The sequence below is a fragment of the Clytia hemisphaerica genome, unplaced genomic scaffold, assembly GCF_902728285.1.
Source record: "Clytia hemisphaerica strain Z4C2 unplaced genomic scaffold, Clytia hemisphaerica genome assembly, whole genome shotgun sequence".
NCBI classification, from domain to species: Eukaryota; Metazoa; Cnidaria; class Hydrozoa; order Leptothecata; family Clytiidae; genus Clytia; species Clytia hemisphaerica.
Window position 1 is genome coordinate 1,174,464 of NW_027103564.1, and position 21,444 is coordinate 1,195,907.

Consider the following 21,444-nt stretch of genomic DNA (forward strand, 5'->3'; position numbering starts at 1 on the left):
ATGTTTCGCTACTGTCAGGTAATTTGCATCCGTGGAGGGAAACTTGCATAGCCATTAAATGACTGACCAATCAAAGCAGTAATTTCAAAACAAATGAACTACACAGCTCCCCCCTATTTCTATTTGTATTTCTATTTGGTTGAGTTGCAGGAGGCTTTGAGGCCTATTTTCGCAACTATAGACGCTTTCAATGAGCGCCCCGTCAGCACCTTGGACTGACTACCCAATTCCCCTCACATGGCATGGGTTGACCCGGGCGAAGGTTCATTCACTTGCCAAGTGAACCGCTGCGAGTGGGAATCGAACCTCAGTCGCCTGTGCAGTAACCAAGGTCAATGACCACTATACCACAGCACCTTCGCAGATCTACTCTACCATTTTTGTTTTGATTTAACTTTGCATTTTAATGACCAGACAGGTCATTCATTTGAGGGCTATGCATGTTTGCCTCCCCTGATGCAAGTCACCCAATCTCACGACACGGTAATGCTTTTGTATTGTATGCTTTGAAAAAGGGCAACATTAATTATACAAAAGACCAATAGAATCCGAAAGCATCCAGCGAGGTCCTTTTTTTAAACATCTGTTTCCCAGCCAGGCATGCCTTCCTGGAAAATTTGATCTGTTGGCCAAAAGTTTCAAAAATCTTATTCCTAGAAATGAAAATCTGTTTCTACTCAAAACCGAAATTTTTGACGTCAAAGTATCTTCCCTAGAAAATTTGATCTGTTTTCACAATTTTCAGAATTAAAATTTTGATATGTTCTCCCAAGCTTATAAGGAATCGGATATCTGTTTCCCTCTCCTGGAAATTTTCATCTGTTTCCCTTGCTTTTTGTGATTGATATCTGTTTTCCCTCAGAAAGTTCAATGTGTTTCCAATGCAATATCATCTATTTTGGAAACAGATATCTGTTTCCCAATTTATTATGTCATCTCCTAGAAATATTGATCCGTTTCTCCCTGATGAGGTCGGAGCGGGGAAACAGATAGCTTTAATGAAAAGGTCTTTCCTAGAAAATCGGATCTGTTTCCCCATTTTTCAAAAAACGCTCTCTCCTGGAAAAGGGAAACAGATATTTCGGGGAAATGGGCTGATGGGCTCGTTGGCTGCTTTTGAGAATCCCCCTGCCCTGCGCTATAGACCTCTTTCAAAATGCTATCGTATCTCCTTTCCATCATCAAAAAAAACTAGCATATAATGACCAGGACTTACCATATTCTACTTTTCTCTCGAAGCAAAGTATCAGATCAAGAAGTCTTGCAAGGGACAAAAACAAAATCACATCACAAATATTTTGAGCTCTGGTTCTCCGTCGTGCAATTTCTAGTGAGCGCTCTTTTGAGTTCATTTTCGAACGTATGGGCGAAAAAATGTCGTCATCACCAGAAAGAAATATTTTCGGCTACCGTAAACATTGTTAGTTGGCTGAAATTCAACCAAGATGGCGGCCGTAACTGCGGGACGAAGATTTCTGAAATCAGTTGTTCGTGTAAGTTTTTTAAATCTTCATTTCTTCTTTCTTTTATGTAGACCAGCAAAAGCACCTTTTTACTTTTAAGCTATTTATTTGTGTGTGCAATGGTATCAGATATGATGTCAATCGAACAATTTCGAACAACTACAGACGTGGTTGCACCCCAAACAAAATCACGCGGTACCCCAAAACCCACAATTTCATAAAATGCAGTGTCAGTTATACTCCTTATGGGAAACTAAGTGTTAATATGCATTTCCAGATACATTAGTAAAAGGGCTAAACAGAAAACAATAATTTTTCATATTGCAAGTTCCTTACAGACAGTTAGTCACACGGTCGTGGCTTCTTCATGCTTGCTTCGTAAAGGCGAAAGACAGATTTGGACTTATTTCGTACTTTCAAGTCTCTTGTTCGTAGTTTTTCTGACTTTCTGGTTCTGTGTGAGTTATTTACTATGTTTTCTAACTTACTGAATGACTTACCGACAGATCGCCACCGGTGGGATTCAAACCCACTAAATGCAAAGTTCCGATGTTTTGAAACCCAATGCCTTATCCACTGCTATTTCCCGGAAATTTTGCCGGAACTCAAACAATGACCCATTTACATGTTCGGAATTATTTTTACTTTATCGTATAAACAAGGCCTTGAAAATCGAAGCGCTGTCTCGGGAATTGAATGACAAAATTTGGTTGGTTGATATTTGGCTGCTGCACGTTTTATTTTATTTCAAACTTTCAAGTTTTAATCAATTGTCTTGCGAACTTGATTCATGTAACTCTCATCCTTGCTGTGCAAATACATCCTGTAGATGACTGATGTTGTTTTTTCTGAAAGCTAGATTTCCTAGTGTGACTAACTGACAGAAAATTACAGACCTGTAACGTCAAAAAAAAAAACATGAAAAAAAACACGTTTTTTGAGAAAAAGCCAATTAAATAATGAAACTTGAGACTAAGTTTGCAATTATGGTGAATTCTGGTAGCCCATATAACCCATCTTCGAAAATAGAGCTAATGGAATTGAGTCTTTAGCCTATCTTGAGATATTCAGACCCAAAACTCAAAATTTCGACTGTGGGTTTTGGGGTGCATTTTTTTTTAAAATGACATTAGTCAATATATAAAAAAATCAACAAACAACTGGTCATTTTCAAGAAGTCCTTCTCTGAAACACAATTTCTTTCAATAGCAACAATATTTTTCAACTAAAATGAAGGAGAATTATTCGAAACATCTTCTGGAGTCCGCCAGGGTGGGCCAGAAAGCCCATTTTTGTTCAACTTATATCTCGATTTCGTCATGCGTCTGATACTCGAGAAATCTCACTTAAATGATGATATCAAGTTCTTTGATCACAAATACCAAATCAGCACTAGCTCTCTTTCGCGAGCAGAGAGATTATCGACTCGTAAAAAGAACATTAATCTCTCAAACTTATCAATATTACCCTGGAGCGGTTATGCCGACGATTTAGTCTTATTCTTGAAAGATCAAGAGAGTTTACAAATTGCAACAATTCTTCTTGATAATGTTTTTGTCAAGTTCGGTCTATCTGTCAATGCTCAAAAGACAGAGACGATGATTCTCAATTATCCAGTAGATTCTCCATATCCAAACTCAATTGTCGAATTAAACGAATGCCATCTAGCCAATGTTTCTGAATTCAAATACCTGGGAGCCTATCTCGATTGTAACCAGCCGAACACTGGTGAAAAGGAGATAAACCACCGCATCCAGCTTGCTAACACTAAATTTCAACAAATGTCAAATTTAATTCAGAATTTTCGAATTAATCTGAAATCTGAAAACTCGCATACTTTTCCTGAACAGCTTTGTGCGAAGTAGGCTAGTATACGCCTGTCAGAACTGGAATCTGACCCAAAAACAATTTGACCGTTTGGATGTTGTGTATCGAAAACTCCTCCGTAGAATGATTCGTGGTGGATTCAGATTTGTGAATCCGGATGCTAATGACTATCGATATGCAATTAACAACAATCAACTTCATAATATATGTGGAACATCTGATGTTAGCTTCTTTATAAAATCTCAGCAACATCATTACGTTAGCCATATCATTCGTATGCCAGTAACACGAACTGTCAAATTACTAACTTTCAATAACGATCACTACACTAAAAGAGGTCGGCCAACGAAATCGTTACTTGACCAAGCTATGGAGTTTAAAAATGTTTCATTAAGCAAGAAAAAATAATTTTGAAGTTTTTTTTTTCTTTTTTGATAGCTCGACATAGAGTCGTAACTCTCCGAAGTGAATAGGCCTCATGGGCGAGAGTCATGACTCTATGTCCAACCTTACCCAGTAATGGGTGGTTGTAAATAAATTATTATTATTATAAAAATGAAAAAAATAAGTGAAAATAGCCTAAAAAATGCTGTTTCTGTCCATACTCTTTACATTGTTAAAATGTTCGACAGCTTTTTCATAATCTGGAACATATATTATATTTTGATAATAGTTGGTTCTATACTATATAGAGTCAAGTCGAGTCGCCAGTGCACGAACGGCCCCAGTGCACGAACGAGCGTCTTTGAACTTGAAAAAAACAACTAAAAAAAAACTTCTATAGAACTTCCTTTCGCTACCTTAATTCAAAAGGGGCCTAAGTCCAGGTACCCCCCAGTTCAAAAGGGGCCTAAGTCCATTTTTATGAAATTTGAGATCTTTAGTTTTTCTCAATCTCTGGCTCATTTGCTCTCTTTTGATGTACATAACAAGTAGTTTTTAAAGTTAAAAAGGTTCAAAACTTCATACTGAAGCTCTGATAAAAGTGATGTTTAATTCAAAAGAGGCCTAAGTCCATCATCTTTTTACAATTAAGGGCCTAAGTCCATCAACTTTTTACAATAAAAAGGCCTAAGTTCACCAAAATAAGTTTGTTAAGTTTTGAAGAGGCCTAAGTCCAATTGAATTGCAAATGGGCCTAAGTCCATGCATCCTAAAAAGTTTAATTGAGTTTTTCTTTATTTTACTGAAATTGTCTTTTCTCTTTATCTTGAATCTAAGTGTAAGTGGTTTTATTTTGGAGTGTCATATGTGCAGGTTTTGAACTCTAAAGGCAGAAATTAACCCTCACACGTTTTTCAAAATTCATGTTTAATTCAAAAAAGGCCTAAGTCCACTCTGCAAGATTTACTAAGTCGCACCTTTTACATACAAAAATACATTCCTTTCAAACGAATGCTTTTTCATTGGAAAAACAACTTATAGCTATGGCTTTCAGAAAACATTTACTTCAAAGCTTTACCATCAAAAATGGTTTCAGAATCAAGGAAAAACTTTAATTGCAATTTTCTCAAAATGACCCAAATGGACTTGGGCCCCTTTTGAATTAAGGTAGCGTTGTGTTTACGGTCAAAATAAACACTTGCTTAACCTCGCTACTCTAAAAATCCCTTTTCTAATAAAGCCGCTATAGAGACAAGGGTCGTACGAGCGTTAATGACCCAAACACACCACATAATCCACGGCGGCACAACACACCCGCCGCTGCCCGCGCATCGCTCTTTTTTTTCCTTCTAGTTATTCTAGTGTAAATGGTGTCTTAATAATAAAATCGAACGATATTATTCGTCGAACGATCGAACATTTTTATTCGAATCACGAATCGTCTGTCAAAATCATCAAAACATAAAAAATAAAACAAAAACAAAAATGTACAAAGATGGCTTGTTGGTTCTTCGGCAGTTTTGATTTATTTCTTGACAAATTCGATAAATTTGATTACCTCCGTACTTCTTTATCATACTATGATAAATGCCGATTCATAGAATATCCACTTGGTTTTGCAAAGTAAGTTTCGTTCACTAAAAGAGCACTCCTCCCGCCCGCGCGACTTGCAAAAACCTCTCATTGATTGACCTTATTTGATACTTGATACTTTCTGTTAAAAGTCAAGGGATGATGAAAATCCTTTCTGTCACTGTTCAAACTATTTTTTTCCCATTTAAGGCAAGTACTTTTTTATTTTCTGGTTTACGGACATTTGGAGATGATCTTTTGGAGCGGAGGATGGAAAAAAAATAAAAATAAAATTGTTGTTTTCAAACTTTAATGTTGGAGAAAATAAATTGTGTTTTGAGGAAACTTACATACACAGCAGAAAATTAAAGAAAGTATTTCAGCTGGAAAATTGTGTTGAGCGCCCAGGAGCGCCATTGGAGGAAGCATATTGGGAAAAAGAGATAACTGTTTTTATACCCTTTTATCTTCCTTTCCTGCTCTTATAAAATAAGTTTTCTAAAAAAATCCATTTCATGGTAGATTAAACAGAGTCGGAAGTGCAAAAATAAATAAAATTTCTATGAATTTCAATTTTATTTTTATTTCATTTTTGCAAAAAAAACGTCGGCGATTCCGTAAACCAGAAAATAAAGAAGTAATTGCCTAACAGCAAAATAAACATTTAAAACCGAAGAACCAATGCTTAGATAGATTGCTTAGATTGCTTAGATGCCCATCCGGCAATTTGATCAACTTCAGACTTTAAGTCCGTGTTTCGACTTCCGCTAATTTTGTTGCTGTTCACTGCTAGGGTACACCATTTTAAAACGGCATTTTTTGCAGTCCTAGCTACCAAACCGAGAAAGTTTTCGTGACTTCAAGCCAAACAATTCAAGGTCATTTTGATTAAATCATCGGTTTGAAGATGTGATTTATATAGCAAATTTTATAGCAAATTTTCGCTTGGGGTAGAAGTTAAAGGTACGTGCACAATAAAGCAAAACTGCTTCGCTCATAAATTTGCTTCGCAAAAATCATGATCGAATAATTGAGATTCGATTGCTGCGCAGAACGTAAACGAATCTCAATCGAACGGCCCATTCCTGGGTAATATTCAATTGTGTTCGATTGCGCTCAAATAAGGTTAGATTGGTTCAATTGATGGTTGACTATGTTCGATTGCGTTCGAGTATTGGGTTAGATTGGTTTAATTGATACTGTAACTTGGGCCGTTCGTAAAAAATTGTTTGGTTCCCCCCGTCACCCGACCGACCGTGATTTCTACTGAATAAGAGTCGGAGAGTCGGAAACCATTTTTCCTGACAGCTGAAACTCCACCATCACCCTCAATGTTTCCTTTTTTGAGAGAAAGAGCAAACGCTAACCTCCCCCAAAAAAACAATTTGAAACCCGTTAATTCCGTGTTTTCCCGATTTTCAAGTCCGATTTTTCATTGCGGACCATATGGAAGCATCAAAACAAACGGCAAAGCTTTTGTGAAGTGAAAAAGCAAGAGGCTTAGGGCGATCAAACGTTCGTTTACCACCCTTTTCTAAGGAAAATTTCGTCCTCTTGGATGGACGGTTTCGTTCAAACAGAAAATATTTTTCGCCCGACCGACCCACTTTTTGATGGTTTGAATGACGGGAATCAAGGGATATTTTATGAACCGGGGGGGGGGTCGGTAGTAAAATCTCAGACATAATGACGTTTACTACGGTGGTGGTGTGACAAAAAATCGAAAAAAAATTTTACTACCTAGGGTAGTTAAATACTAAAATAGGTGGTATCTATGTGTTAAATGTTGAAAAAATTTTACTGCCTGGGTAGTTAAAACTGGTAAAATTAGCAAATTTTAGCTATTTTTGTAATTCTTTTAATTTTTTGGATGACTTTTCTGAAAAAATCTGAAAATTTTTAAAAGTTGAAAAAATTTTCTGTTAGAAAGTTGTTTGCTGCAAACAAAAAATTCTCAAGATTTTTTGTCAATATAAAAAAAACTTTTATTCTAAGGACAAAACATTAATTTTTGCACAAAGTGAAAAATGTGTCACAGAAATAATAATTTTTTAGCTTTTTTTGTAAAATCAGTCCGAAAAGCAACCAAAAAATAGGTGGTCTCCGTGACAAATTGTCCCAAAAACTTTTACTACCAGGGTAGTAAAATACCTCTTCCTAGAGTCTGGGTGGTGGTATGTAAAAATTCATAAAAATCCTTTTACTACTCATATATGTCTGAGATTTTACTACCGACCCCCGACCCCCCCCCCCTGTATGAACGGCCTTGGTCTAATGTCGACACCCCTCCTCTAATTCCGATATCCTTTTCATCAGCTGAAATTTAAGGAAAGGTTGAAACTGTTTTTCTTTGCTTAGTAGCATTGTAGCTGGAACCTCAATATTCCAGGATTAGAAATAGCTATACCTGTTATCTTTTATCTTTAAAGAATCAACATCGATGAATTACACACATTTCCTCTGAAACTTTTAAAATTATCTGCCATTTTTGACTTTCTTGAAGCCGTTCCGAAATTAACCAATCAGGTTAGGTATCGGAATTCCTATGGGAGTTCTTTTCTGAGATTTGCAAAATAGCTAAGTCAGCAAAAAAACTTTTAATACTGTAGGGCGGAAACTAAGTAGCACCCTCAGTGCAAGATTGTCGCCTCATCTACATTCGCCCGCACGAAAATGTGAGCTAATCATTTTTTTCTCGCCCGCTCATGGGGAAAAGGAAAGTGATTGATATTCTTTGAAGGAAAAACGTCAGAAACAAACCCAAAGACCAAAAGATGTATTTTGTTGTTGAGAATTGATCCTGTGAAGATGAAAAAATTTCTGCTATGCATTTTTTTCGGACTGCTGAAAAACTCTAATTTCGATCTTCCTTAAGGTAAAGAGGTTGCGAGATTTGGGTTAGCGAGGCAAAAATCGCTAAAAAGCTGGTAAAATCGTAATCCTCAAAAATCGAAGTTTCAGCCTCACTGAGTAGTCAGAGAGGAATAATCCTTTTTCAGTCAGTGATTCAAGCTTTCATATCATTCTTTTCTCTAAAGAAGGGTGTCAGAATTAGACGAAGGATGTCGATATTAGACCAACTTAGGGTAATTGTCTATGTTCGATAGACCTTTTTTTAAAGAGGCAGCCATGTTGAATAATTACCGTCAACTGCTCCAACTTGGGACTATCTTACGCAACATGGAATGGCCATTCCACCAACATTTCACAGAACCTCCTAAGTCATTTGATTTGAGTTGAATGACCCGCGTATTAAAAAATACACGATTTATCTTTTGCACCAAGTAGGCTTTTAAATCGAAATATGAAAAAAATCCGTAGTGGAACATGCGCGAATGTGAGCGTTTGACTTCACTCGCGCGGCAAGTTACACACTCGCTATTTGTTAATCTCACTGGCACGTGCGTTTGCGTAGAGTAAAATGGCGAAATGCGAAAATCCAATTTGGAAAAATGGTTTTGAAAAATGACCCTACAAGATTTGACTATATCTTTTTATTCCATGAAGAGATTACTTTCAAATAAAAAATATATTGACAATGAATGGGTAAGCTTTCTAGAAATCCAAACATAAATTGCATAGCTTTTACCAAAAAATAGCACTTTAGGATCAGAAACAGTCAAAAACCAGCTTTTTCCAATTTTCTTCGAGTTGCAGGAGCCGGTCACTACATCGCTAGCCCAAATCTCGCAACCTCTTTACCTTAAAAAAGATCGAAATTAGAGTTTTTCAACGTTCCGAAAAAAATGCATATCAGAAATTTTTTCATCTTCATAGAATCAATTCTCAACAACAAAATACATCTTTTGGTCTTTGGGTTTGTTTCTGACGTTTTTCCTTCAAAGAATATCAATCACTTTCCTTTTCCCCATGAGCGCACGAGAAAAAAATGATTAGCTCGCGTTTTCGCGCAGTCAAATAAAGATGAGGCGTGTTTAAGTATGTTGGTCTTCATCATGTAATCTTTACACATAAACAATATTATACATGTGACATAAAAACTTGGCTACTGTCATTGGTGGCAGAAGATGGAGCCCTCTAGCATATTTTGTATTGAAACCAGGTGTTCGAAAAAAAAAAACTTTTTAATTTGTGTCTTTATAATAATAATGTTTTTTTTTTGTGGAAGTTAAGGAAAGTTGTTTTTATTATGTTAATATTTATGAAGTGTTGCCTCTTCTGTATATTAATGATTATTTTCTGGGTGTTTTTGCCTGGAGAACATTGTGCGCACATGGTATTTGATAATCCACAGATAATCGCAGCCAAATGTTTTAAATCAATGTGTCAATCAACAAAAACATTATATCATGATTTTCATTAATTTTTTTCAATTTTTGGTACTTTTGTTTTGACTCATTTTACTTCCGGTTTCAAATTCCTGACGTTCGAAAATCAGGCTTATCAAATTTCGAATGTTTGAATAAAAGCATACATTGGAACCTCCTACAAAAAAATAGTTTCTTTGTTAGAAGTCAGGTTAAACAGCCCTTCTGGTCAGTGAATGATTTTGATGAATGATGAATGATTTGATTTAGCCAGGTTGAGTGGAAGACTTTTCAACATTTGATCTTTGATAAAACTCCTTAATGCTCCTAGTCTGGACCCATACAAATTTTTACTCCATTTCGCAAAGCTCACATGAGATAAAAATTAGTATGGTAGAATTGGAGATTTTGAATTTGCCACCAGAAAAAAACCGTTTGAAAACTGGCCAATCAGAATTTTGTTGCATAAATATTTTTGGAGAACAATAGACATTATCTGCCAATCAGAAGCGTTTCTACAAAAAATTGTAGAAATTTTTGTCCAAAACTACCCGTCTACTATCGAGTTCAGAAAAAATTGTGAGTAGACGGGGCCCCATCTATAATGCTCCAAGACTGAAAAATTGAGGCTTAAATTTGTCAAAAAGTGAGTCTTGTGCACTTTGGAGACTTTACTGTGAGTATATTCAGAAAATCAAAGGAAACCAATGTGACCTTGTTTGCAATTTGAAATTATTCTTTCAAAGTCAGACTGGGGAAAAACAAGCCAAAAGCTCAACTAGACCTCAAGCTTCCATGAACATTTTCATCATGATGGAAAAAAGCTTCCATGAACATTTCATATGTCAAACATGACAGATAACCACTACACAACTCTCCCCAATAGATTTTTAATAAAAGCCTTTGATAATTATCATTAACCTTGTGACTTTTTTTTACAGGACAAGAGTTTGTTGACAACAAGATGTCTATCCACATCCCTCAGCCAAGCCGCCACACAGCAGGTTTGAGAAGAGTTGTTGTTCATTTTAGTTTTTTGACCATATATTTTAATAAAACATTAAATGACAGTTATTAAATGCACTAACATTTCATCTTTTTGGACCTACCTCCGGGTACCCCGGTGGAGGTTTTATAAATTAACCCATGTCCGTTCGTTCGTTGATTTTTTGCACAATGATGCAAAATGGCAATGCCAAGAACGTGACGGAGCTCGATTTTTGAGAAAAAAATTATTTGGGCAAATTTAGGCCAAAATCTACCTAAAAAGAGGGTTTTTTGGACTTTGTGCAAAATCCTGTCATTACTTTTTTCTGATTTTTTGTACAAAGATAGAGGGCAAGATTCTCTAAAGAATGGCTGAAGTGGTTTTTCCCGGAAAATTCTTATTCGCCTTAAAAAACGGATTTTCGTATTTTGGGGAAATTCCCTTTAACCAAATAAGAAAATATAGCTTTTCTCAAAGTTGACTCATTATTTTTTTCTGATTTTTCGCACAATGATGCAAAATGGCAATGCCTAAAATGTGACGGAGCACGATTTTCGAAAAAAAATATATTTGGCCAAATTTGGGCCAAAAACTGCCCAAAAATAGGGTTTTTTGGACTTTGTGTAGAATCCTGTCATTACTTTTTTCTGATTTTTTGTACAAAGATGGTGGGCAAGATTCTCTAAAGAATTGCTGAAGTGGTTTTTCCTGGAAAATTCTTATTCGCCTAAAAGAAGGATTTTCGTATTTTGGGGAAATTCCCTTTAACCAAATAAGAAAATATAGCTTTTCTCAATGTTGACTCATAATTTTTTTCTGATTTTTTGCACAATGATGCAAAATGGCAATGTCCAAAATGTGACGGAGCCAGATTTTTAAGGAAATTTTTTTTGGGCAAATTTGGGCCAAAAACAGCTTAAAAGGTTTTTTGGACCTGAATGGTTTAAGTGATTTTCGTATTTGGGGAAATTCCTTTTTACTATTTTACATTATTCATCACACCAGCTTTATTTTTCCATTCTGAATTTTTGTTCAATTATTGTCACTTTTTTCTTATTTTCATCTGATGTTAATCATTAGGTAGGTCCATTCAGCATGTTGCTTTTTTTATATGATATCTTTAATCTGTTGAATTGTTGGATTTACCCAACATGTGGGAACATAACAGGGGTCAAGGACTTAATGTAGAGGATGTTATCTTAATGCCGTTATTTCCATGCACCTTAAATTTAGATATTTCTACGCATCTAGTGATATCTGGGCTTTTTATTTTGTGTTTTTGATAAAAGTTAATGATAATGAGAGTAAAAAAAATATAACCAAAACCTGTGTGCAAAAAATTACTATGGTGTATGTAGGTATGTACTTTTTACAATATTTCGCCAATCTTGTCCTTTTCTATTAAAGTTAAGTCTTCAAAGTATGATTTTAACCTATCTGCATCTTTTTGGGGATTTCAAACTTTTCTAATAAATCACTTTTGGGCAATTACTTTTTTATTTTCTGGTTTACGGAATCGCCGACGTTTTTTTTGCAAAAATAAAATAAAAATAAAATTGAAATTCATAGAAATTTTATTTATTTTTACACTTCCAATTCTGTTTAATCTGCCATGAAATGGATTTTTTTAGAAAACTTCATTTTATAAGAGCATGAAAGGAAGATAAAAGGGTATAAAAACAGTTATCTCTGCTTCCTCCAATGGCGCTCAACACAATTTTCCAGCTGAAAAACTTTCTTTGATTTTCTGCTGTGTATGTAAGTTTCCTCAAAACACATTTTATTTTCTCCAACATTAAAGTTTGAAAACAACAATTTTATTTTTATTTTTTTTCCATCCTCCGCTCCAAAAGATCATCTCCAAATGTCCGTAAACCAGAAAATAAAAAAGTACTTGCCTTGTGCACAAATATGAATTTGGCATATTTGGTCACTAAATAAAAAGATACACAAACTGTTAAAACTTGATAAAAAATAGACGTGTTTATCACATGGTATAATCACATAAAAAATAGCCAGTCAATAATATTAAATTATATTTTTATATTTTACTATATTGTATTACTTATAAATTTTAATAATATTAAAAGTACAACGTTATATATGATATATTAATTACTTTGATCCATTTTTTTTGTAGTTGACTGTTCGTGATGCTTTGAACATGGCCATGGAAGAAGAAATCACTCGAGATGATCGTGTCTTTTTGTTAGGTGAAGAAGTTGCCCAGTATGATGGTGCTTACAAGGTCGGTTCTTAGGTTTCCAAAACATCATAACATTAAAGGGATAATCAGATGGTCTGAGATATTTTGCCTGCAGATAGCTTCTAGGATTTTTTGGAAAAACCTCTAAATTTTTCGGTGTATTTACTTTCCTAACTCAAGTTATGCCACTTTGAAATATTGAACCTTTGCTTCAAAACAATAGAAAAAAGTGTGAAAAGTCCCTGAAAAGTCCCATTTTTCGAGATTTCAAATTGGCATAACTTGAGTTAGGAAAATAAATACACCGAAAAACTTAGAGGTTTTTCCTAAAATCCTAGAAGCTATCTGCAGGCAAAATATCTCAGACCATCTGATTATCCCTTTAACAAGATCATCCCTTTATCATGGGTAAATAAACCTTTTCAACCATAGTTGCGCAGTCAGGTGCGTGCCAATTTACAACTAAATCCCTAAACTCAATCCAATCCTTTTTTACACTTTTTTCTATCGTCTTTAGGTGCGAAAAAAAGACTGGGGCGGTTTTAGGGTGTATAAAACGGACAAAAAATTGTCCGCGTGGAAATTAGCGGCTACAGTCAAAATGGTCTATAGCCCTGTTGGTGGTTTAATAAACCAAATTTATTATAAGTGAATTTTGATTTTAGAGTCGAAACTAAAAGTTTTTAATCAAAAACAAATGCCACAAAAAATACTAGAAAACAACTTCAAAAGTATCCGCTTTCTTTTTGAGAAAATTCAGTGATATTGGAGGTGACTATCTGGGAATTTAAAATTAGTACTAGTAATCGTATGGTTTGGAGTGCAATTAACGATTAATCACGAGTAACAAAGGAGAAAATAGTAATTTGCACGAGTCCGAAGGACGAGTGCAAATTACGGTATTTTCTCCTTTGTTACGAGTGATTAATCGTTAATTGCACGACAAAACATACGATTCCGAGGTAATCGTCAGTAAACATTCGAAAACCTCCTTTTTTTCTTTTGTTTAAAAAGAAAACATTGCAGTGTAATTTTTCTTTGTTTTCAATTAAAAGAAGCTATTGTAACGTAAAATTTCTTTGTTCTTTTTTATATTGAAGAAAAAAAAATGTCTTTGTTTTTTATTATAAAGTAAAAAAAAGTCTCTGACACAGGACTTGGGAGAGAAAAGAATAAGGGGACAAAAGTGTCCCCCCGCCGAAGAGTGCAAAAAGTGGTAAAAGTGCAATTAACGATTAATTGCACTCCTCTAAACCAATCAGATTCGAGTAATTTTGCACGGCTGACGATTACTATAAGTAATGTAATAGAGAGAGAAGTGACCTAGAAAAAGGGCTGTCTCAAATTCAGTGAATTTGAGTTTTCTACTGTGATTTTTCAATCACTGAATTAATTTTGTATACTTTTATCAATATGATTCAAATCTTTAGGTCAGCCGTGGATTATGGAAGAAACACGGAGAGAAACGTATCGTTGACACACCCATCTCCGAGGTAGATTTACAAATTCAGTTGCTATTTTGCCAATTTGGTAAAATGTTATATAACTTTTTGAATACTATACAGACATCAGCTGACTGCAATGTTAATGAATTTTATTTGGGTTTCCGAAAAATTCATATTATTGTAACATAAGCAGCCGCTCCATTTTTCTGTTCTATCAATTTGCTGCTTTTACATATCAAGTCTTATATCCAACTAGAAAACCATGTCTTTGAAGCATGAAAAAAATGCTATTCCTAGAGCTGAATTATGTAACTGTTGTTATGTTTTCCGCATTTGCTGATTTTGCTTTTTTTATCCACTTTTATTTCAGATTGGATTTGCAGGAATCGCCACTGGTGCAGCTATGGTATGTATTTTTGATAATGTCCTTCTTAAGGATAATCGCTTCGTTCGGTGAATTTTGAAAATCAATCACAAACGATAAATTTTCAATGATTAGAGTTTGGACCTGATTATGTTATGCTTTATCTATCTACATATTTGTGGAAAAAAGTGTGAGACGTACGGAATGTTGCCTGACCGTAACAAACCAGACTTTGCGTTTATCTTTTCAGTCAGTGAAGAAGAGTTTGGTACAGGCTAAGCTAGTGATAGGCAACGGAATGTTAAAAATTACTTTTTATTTTCTTGTTCATAGGCTGGTTTGCGACCTATCTGTGAATTCATGACATTTAATTTCGCCATGCAAGCCATTGACCATGTAAGTAAACTTTTTTTGTGGGACATCAAAAGACGCTACCTTTCTAAAATATGGCCTGAAAGTTGTTAAATCTTAAACGTTTTTTATGTCTCACTACCCGCGTCACATGAAGAAATTCTTGCGTCAAATCAATCCAATCAAATCAATGTCTATTTTATTCTCGTAATTATTTATAATTTTTTATAGATCATCAATTCAGCAGCCAAAACATTTTATATGTCAGCCGGAGAGGTATTTAATTGTTGATGTAATCGTGTACTCTCTAAGGTCCTGAATAAACGTCTTTCAACCCGGTTATTAGGTTTTGAAAATATTTTCAGCTTTCAAAGTCTGAATTGCTCTAAATAGCCTGGTTTTAGAATACAATGGGCAAAAAGATGTTTAGAGATTTCGGTCTAAACCATAAAGGGAATCTACAGGCTAATTTAAACTTCTGTTATTCGAATCTTTACAATTCGAAAATATTGTCAGGTCTAAAGTATAATTCGAATCTCTCTGTAGTTCGAACAAATAAGATTCCCCCGTTCGAGTTCGAATTCGAGAGAGTCAGCTGTGTCTGACTGCTGTGAAGCAAGTTGTGTATTTTTTTCTGAAGATTGTATCATGCTCCTTCACTTTGTAGAGCACTCTTGAAGCATCGCTTAACCTTTAATACAAATTTCTCTTTGTATACTTTTTCACCAGGTCAATGTACCAATCGTGTTCCGAGGACCAAACGGAGCTTCAGCAGGCGTGGCAGCTCAGCATTCACAATGTTATGCTGCATGGTACGGTCATGTCCCAGGGCTGAAGGTTTGTCAAACTTTTAATCATAGTGTTTGTTATTATTATAGTATAAGTATACAGGCTCACAGGTCCGAGGTGGGCCTCTACAAACTGGTTTTGATTATTCATGAAATGCACCATTGCAATGTTTTCCACAGGCTTAACAGTTGATTGGTTGCAAGTGACTTAAAAATCTGTCAATATGCCACTTGCAGCCAATCAGCCGGTGGGTCCGCGTAAAACTTTGCAATGGTACATATCATGAATATTATTTCTTATTTTTTCAAGAGGATCTTTCTAAATTGTTTTTGAAGTGCATATTATTATTCTTTGGATGTAATTGGTATTTCTTTCGAAAAAGGGAAATCTGGAGTCATTGGGCTTTCTCAAAGGAGAAAAGTTTTCTATGGATTACTAGTTTTGAAGTGCATATTATATTTCATGATGCAATTGGTATTTTTCCGAAAAAACAGGGATTTGACGAATCAAAGAAGATTATTAGTTTGTTCGTAGCTTTTTACATCAAAGCGAGAAATTGACCAATTTATTATCAATCTGCTTCTTATTTGTGCATGAGGTACCCGCCAATACAGCTAAGCTTTTAAGAATGAAGAAAACCTTTGGGATATGCATTTTTCATGGTAGTGCTGATGATGTTACTCCTACTACGCTACATAATTGGTAAACCTGGAAAAAGCCCCCTCATCACCATTCATTCATTCATTCATTCATTCATTCATTCATTCATTCATTCATTCATTCATTCATTCATTCATTCATTCATTCATTCATTTTCTTTTGATTACAATAGGTCATCTCACCATGGTCAGCTGAAGATTGCAAAGGACTCTTGAAAGCTGCTATCCGTGACAACGACCCTGGTACGCTTATATATTTTATAATCATTCTTTTTTGGTTTCAAGATATGTGTTATTTTTACCCCAGCCAGCAATTCTGAACCAAAAATAAAGTTTTATAAAATTCCAATAGCAATATCACCGCATCACTGCATAATGTCACTTGTAGGATGATCTCTCTACACTGTCATAGTTGCCTTTTGGATCAATTAGACTGTCCGGTTGTCACACCCCGCCTCCCGAAAAATTTCGATTCATTTCCTCACCCCTTTTGCGTTTTTCCTCCCTAGAAAAATTCATTATCCAAGTGAGAGAAACATCTGCCGTGTGATTTGAGAAAGAAAAACATGGAAGGCTCAAGTTAAAAAGTCCTTCCCTTGCGAGAAAAATTTTATTGCATCTTTGTAAAATCCTCCCTGGATTTTCTTTTTTCCTTCTCCCTCCCCTTGGAAAATTATGCAATATGCTTTTGATCACCGTTTACTTACGTTTCAGTGGTGTTTTTGGAGAACGAGATTATGTATGGAAGATCTTTCGAGGTTGATGATAAAGTGATGGATCCAGATTTCATCCTCCCTATCGGAAAAGCTAAAGTCGAACGAGAAGGTAAGCAAACCAAGCAGTTCTATTGGTTACTTTCTTGGTTTACGTCAGTTTTATCCAATGAGGTAGCTTCCCTATAGGAAAGCTAAAGTCGAACGATAAGGTCAGAAAATCAAATCAGAAGCGTTCCCAAATCAGCATAGACACCTATCCGTAACAAACACCGTACTGGAACGATACGGAACCGTAACGTCTGAACAAAATGGAACGAGAAAGCTATAACGTGCTACATATTTGAGTTATTGACCGCTCATCAGAGGTGTCCGCATTTTAGAGACCCTAACTGAGGTGAATCCTTGTTTAGGAGACTGGGTGAAGCACTTTTCATACTATTATTATTGAAACGGTTGTTTCTCGTATTTGATACAAATCGATGATTTTCATGAGTAATGTTCTAATACGGAAGCACCCAAAATAGTACGGGCGTTTGTCACTAGTTTTTTGTTTCAATTCAAAATTAGTGGTAGAATTACGTTAATATCAAGAATTTTAGGAAGTAATAGTTTGGATTTTTATAAGATATGTCGTAGACACCTTGATCTAATTGGTTCTGATTCTTTCAAATCTCTGCACAGGAACTGACGTCACGATCGTTGCACATTCCCTTGGTGTACAAAAAGCAATGGAAAGTGCTGAGATCTTGGAGAAAGAAGGAATCAGTTGTGAAGTATAAAATTATTTTTAGATTAAGGCTCGTGTGTTTTTTATTCGCATGGTTTTTACATCTTGTTTACATCTTGTTTACAAGACCCACATTCGGAAAATCAGAAATTTTGCTCTTAAATCGTTCAAGGTCAGACTGTCAATGAGTTTTCTAAATAAATGTATTAGGGGCCTTTTATATTCATGATATGCACCACTGGCGAGTTTTCTGAGAACTTAAAATTTTCCACCCAATGCGTCGCTTAAAAAATAGAAAAAGTGACGTATCGGGTGAAAGTTTTTGAAAATTCTTGGAAGCCTCTCCAGTGGTGCATATCATGAAGTAGGGGAAAAAAACAAAGAAATGCCAGGCTGTTGATGGTTCCAAATATCTATAATGCATTAATTTAGAACCAGGATAACCTATTTTCTCGCTGCTGGTCCTTGTTAGAAAACGTTCTCCAAAGATTAATGTGTTGTTTATTCCCTTCCCGTCTAAGACAAAAAGAACACATTTCTTTGACCACTGTAAATTCTTGGTATTCATGACGTGATCTTTTATACGGAAACACACCCAAAAACACCGGGCGTTTGCCACCAGTTTTGAATTGAAACCAATGAAACTGGTGGCAAACGCCCGGTGTTTTTCGTGTGTTTCCGTACAAAAGATTACGTCATGAATACCAAGAATTACCTGTCATCGTTTCTTTAGATTGTGAATCTCCGCACCATTCGACCCCTCGACAAAGACGCAATCATCAAAAGCGTTAAGAAGACTAACCGCCTCATCACCGTTGAGGGCGGTTTCCCACAATACGGTGTGGGCGCTGAAGTTTGTGCTGTTGTGATGGAGAGTGAAGCGTTCGATCATTTGGATGCTCCTATCTACCGTGTCACAGGTTCGTCAGTGGTCCCCCCCTTTGAGAAGGTCTCCAGTGAAAAATTGTACCCTATAATATGTTGGAGTTTTTACAAGCTCTTTCTTGATTTGGTTGGTCGTTAGCCTGTAATAAAACAATTTTGTTACTTTTTCTAAAGAACGCGTCATCTCTATTACTTTAAATGACCAATTAGTGAAGTATCTTATAAAAACTCCAGAACATCTCAAAAGATACAGTCCTTTGAAATATGGTCAAATCCCTTTGCTTGCCACTCTCCGTTTTCCCGACTTTTCTTTCATCTCGATTTCTATTGAAATATGATTTTACTTTGATCAGCTTTCATCGCGTTTTTTTATAAGCAACCACTTTGCTAAGGTTCGAGGGCTTAGCCGACTTTTTTCACTATCTCGTAAAGTAAAAGTATTTTAGACAATCTAGCCATGGCAAATGTGAATCCCTTGGACCAATAAGCACAATATGATATAATCAAATTTTTCAGAAAATGAATTATAATGCTAAGCAACCTCCGGTCTGACCCAAAAATTGAAGTTACTTATAAAAAATGTAAATTTTTAGGTGCCAGTCAGGAAGAAAAGACACTTTTTTATTCTGCTACTGACAAGTTCGATCCAATTTGGTGACAATTTTCAGGCAACTAAAAGTAAAAAATACACGTTAGGCGAAAATAGAAAATGTAGTGTTTCCAGAATGTGGGTGAAGGAAAAAAGCTCTCATGCGGGCGGCTATGTATCAACTACTAACGAACAAAACTTGATTTACAAGCGGGAATATTAAACCAAACGACGTTTGATAGCTTGAATGGACAACTTAATTTTCTTTATGATGAACCATATAGATGAACCCATAGTCTGCGGCCGGGTCAGAAAAAACTTTTTTTTCACCCGGCCGGTTTCCGGAAACACTACATTTTTTTATTTTCGCCTTACATTACCTATTTTTTAGGTGCTGACATTCCAACACCATATGCAAACAATTTGGAAGTACTATCGTTACCACAACCTGAGAATGTCATCAGAACTATCAGAAAAGTATTGGAATGAGGTTTCTATCCATTGGTGATGTTTGATGCTATCCTCAAAATGGTTATTAGTACGCGTGCGCAATGGATCCAACGTGGTAGTGTAAAGGCTTTCAGTAGACGTGGAAAACGTTAGCCTTCTAAACACGTTTTAAAGCTGAGCTGACAGTGTCATGTGATTTGCAATGCCCGTGATACCAAAATTTAATAAAAGTTTTTGGACGCAATCATAGCAAATAGCAATATACTATAAATTATTTGAAAATGATTATATAAAATGTGATTAAGAATTTTACGACTGGAATTATGATTAGGAGTTGTATTTCTGAAATTTAGTTTATAGTGATGTAGCTTCCGGGCTATCATGATATAGAATAAAATCTAACTTGAAATTCGTTTTTTTTAAGTATAAGACCGTGTAGAGGCATCCCAGCTGAAAACGTTGCTTTCACGTCCATCTGACGTCCGTAACGTCCATATAACGTTGGATTAACGTTGAAACAACGTTGTCTGCCAGCAGGGAGTAGAGTCAGCTGTCTTAAGAACGCACAGAATTTAAATTTCGAAATAGTACTGCTTGAAAAAACTTTAACGAATGAATGTATTAGCTGGTGTGTCTCTGATTGACATATACTTTTTTTAAAAACATTATATTTTTTGTTTTAATTAGTTTTTGTATTTATAAGTATGCTTTAAGTGACATTTCCCTATAATGGTAGATCGAAAATGAAAGGAAAGATATATTTTGTATAACTTTATGACAAGCTAGAAAGATCTTCCAGTTGTATGCCTTTTTTTGAGTCGTTGACTCTAATCTTTCTTTAACGAATATGGCGTTTCTGTACTGTTGAGTAAAGACCCCTGGATATCCACTCTTAAAAATATGCTAAGCCCCCTGGATATACTCTCTTATAAAGATGCTTACCCCTGGATATCGTATTTTTTACTTGAAAAGACACTTTACCCCCTGGATATCTGCTCCCATGTAGATATTTAACCCCCTGGTCACTTTCGAACAAAAATCATTAACCCCCTTAATATCCGATATCCTCAACAGGGGGGCACGGACTACTTCTGAAAAAGCCCAATTTTTTGTACGGATTTTAGTAGACATAGGGTATCTAAGTTTATATGACTTGCGACCGAAATTAATCAAATTATTGATCCATCATTTCTTTTATTTTAAGCCAAAAATGAATTTTACAAAAAGTTAAAATAGAAAAGAAAGAAATTCAACGGTTAATGATTCAATTACAAAATGGTGAAAAATCAAACAGTGGCTGACTCATTCCTAATGAATTGTGATTGTGGATAATGTCTTTGGATCGGTATGCAAAATTGTTCAAGTTTCATTTTTATTTACAAGAGATATCAGTTTTGACTTAAATCGAATTCATAAAAAGGGAACAATTTTCCACAATTTATCATTTATCATTTGCAAGTCCTCAGTTTGATTAATCTTCCCTGATGGGTTTCGAGGTTTGTTATTTCACTAAATTATTTTCCTTTTCATTCAAAGGTTGCAAATTTTCATTAAATCCTTTAATTTCACACTCATATGTAAATTGATGATTTTGTCAATGAAGTTTGATTTAATTTCATTGATTTTTATATAAACTTGCAATCTGAAAACGGAAGTCTAAAACTTTTTATTGCAGCCTTATTTAATCACCTGATCTCAAAAAAACTTTCTTAACCAAACTTTGTAACAAACGATGATTCAGCCATGGACTAGAACAATCTT

The 21,444-nt window shown here is 35.3% G+C and overlaps 1 protein-coding gene across 2 annotated transcripts; it reads left to right on the forward strand.

Annotated features, from left to right (window-relative positions):
• Window positions 1-1,387: 1,387 nt before the first annotated feature.
• On the forward strand, window positions 1,388-20,458 carry LOC136800917 (pyruvate dehydrogenase E1 component subunit beta, mitochondrial-like). Of its 2 annotated transcripts, XR_010845775.1 has the most exons (14): window positions 1,388-1,493; window positions 10,456-10,518; window positions 12,643-12,750; window positions 14,139-14,201; window positions 14,524-14,559; window positions 14,851-14,913; window positions 15,100-15,144; window positions 15,598-15,705; window positions 16,490-16,559; window positions 17,031-17,141; window positions 17,714-17,805; window positions 18,493-18,679; window positions 19,625-20,118; window positions 20,218-20,458. XR_010845775.1 is itself a non-coding variant. In XM_067057527.1 (13 exons), the coding sequence occupies exons 1-13, from the start codon at window positions 1,446-1,448 to the stop codon at window positions 19,720-19,722; spliced, it is 1,092 nt and encodes a 363-aa protein (XP_066913628.1). In that variant the 5' UTR covers window positions 1,388-1,445; the 3' UTR covers window positions 19,723-20,458. The 2 variants fall into 2 exon arrangements, 1 of the variants encoding a protein (XP_066913628.1); XM_067057527.1 differs by having other exon boundaries at window positions 19,625-20,458.
• Window positions 20,459-21,444: the final 986 nt, after the last annotated feature.

Coding starts and splice junctions, on each gene's coding strand:
- LOC136800917 (XM_067057527.1), top strand. CDS start 1,446: ATGGCGGCCGTAACTGCGGGACGAAGATTTCTGAAATCAGTTGTTCGT. Junction 14,202..14,523: donor TTGACACACCCATCTCCGAG/GTAGATTTACAA, acceptor CTTTTATTTCAG/ATTGGATTTGCAGGAATCGC. Junction 14,560..14,850: donor TCGCCACTGGTGCAGCTATG/GTATGTATTTTT, acceptor TCTTGTTCATAG/GCTGGTTTGCGACCTATCTG.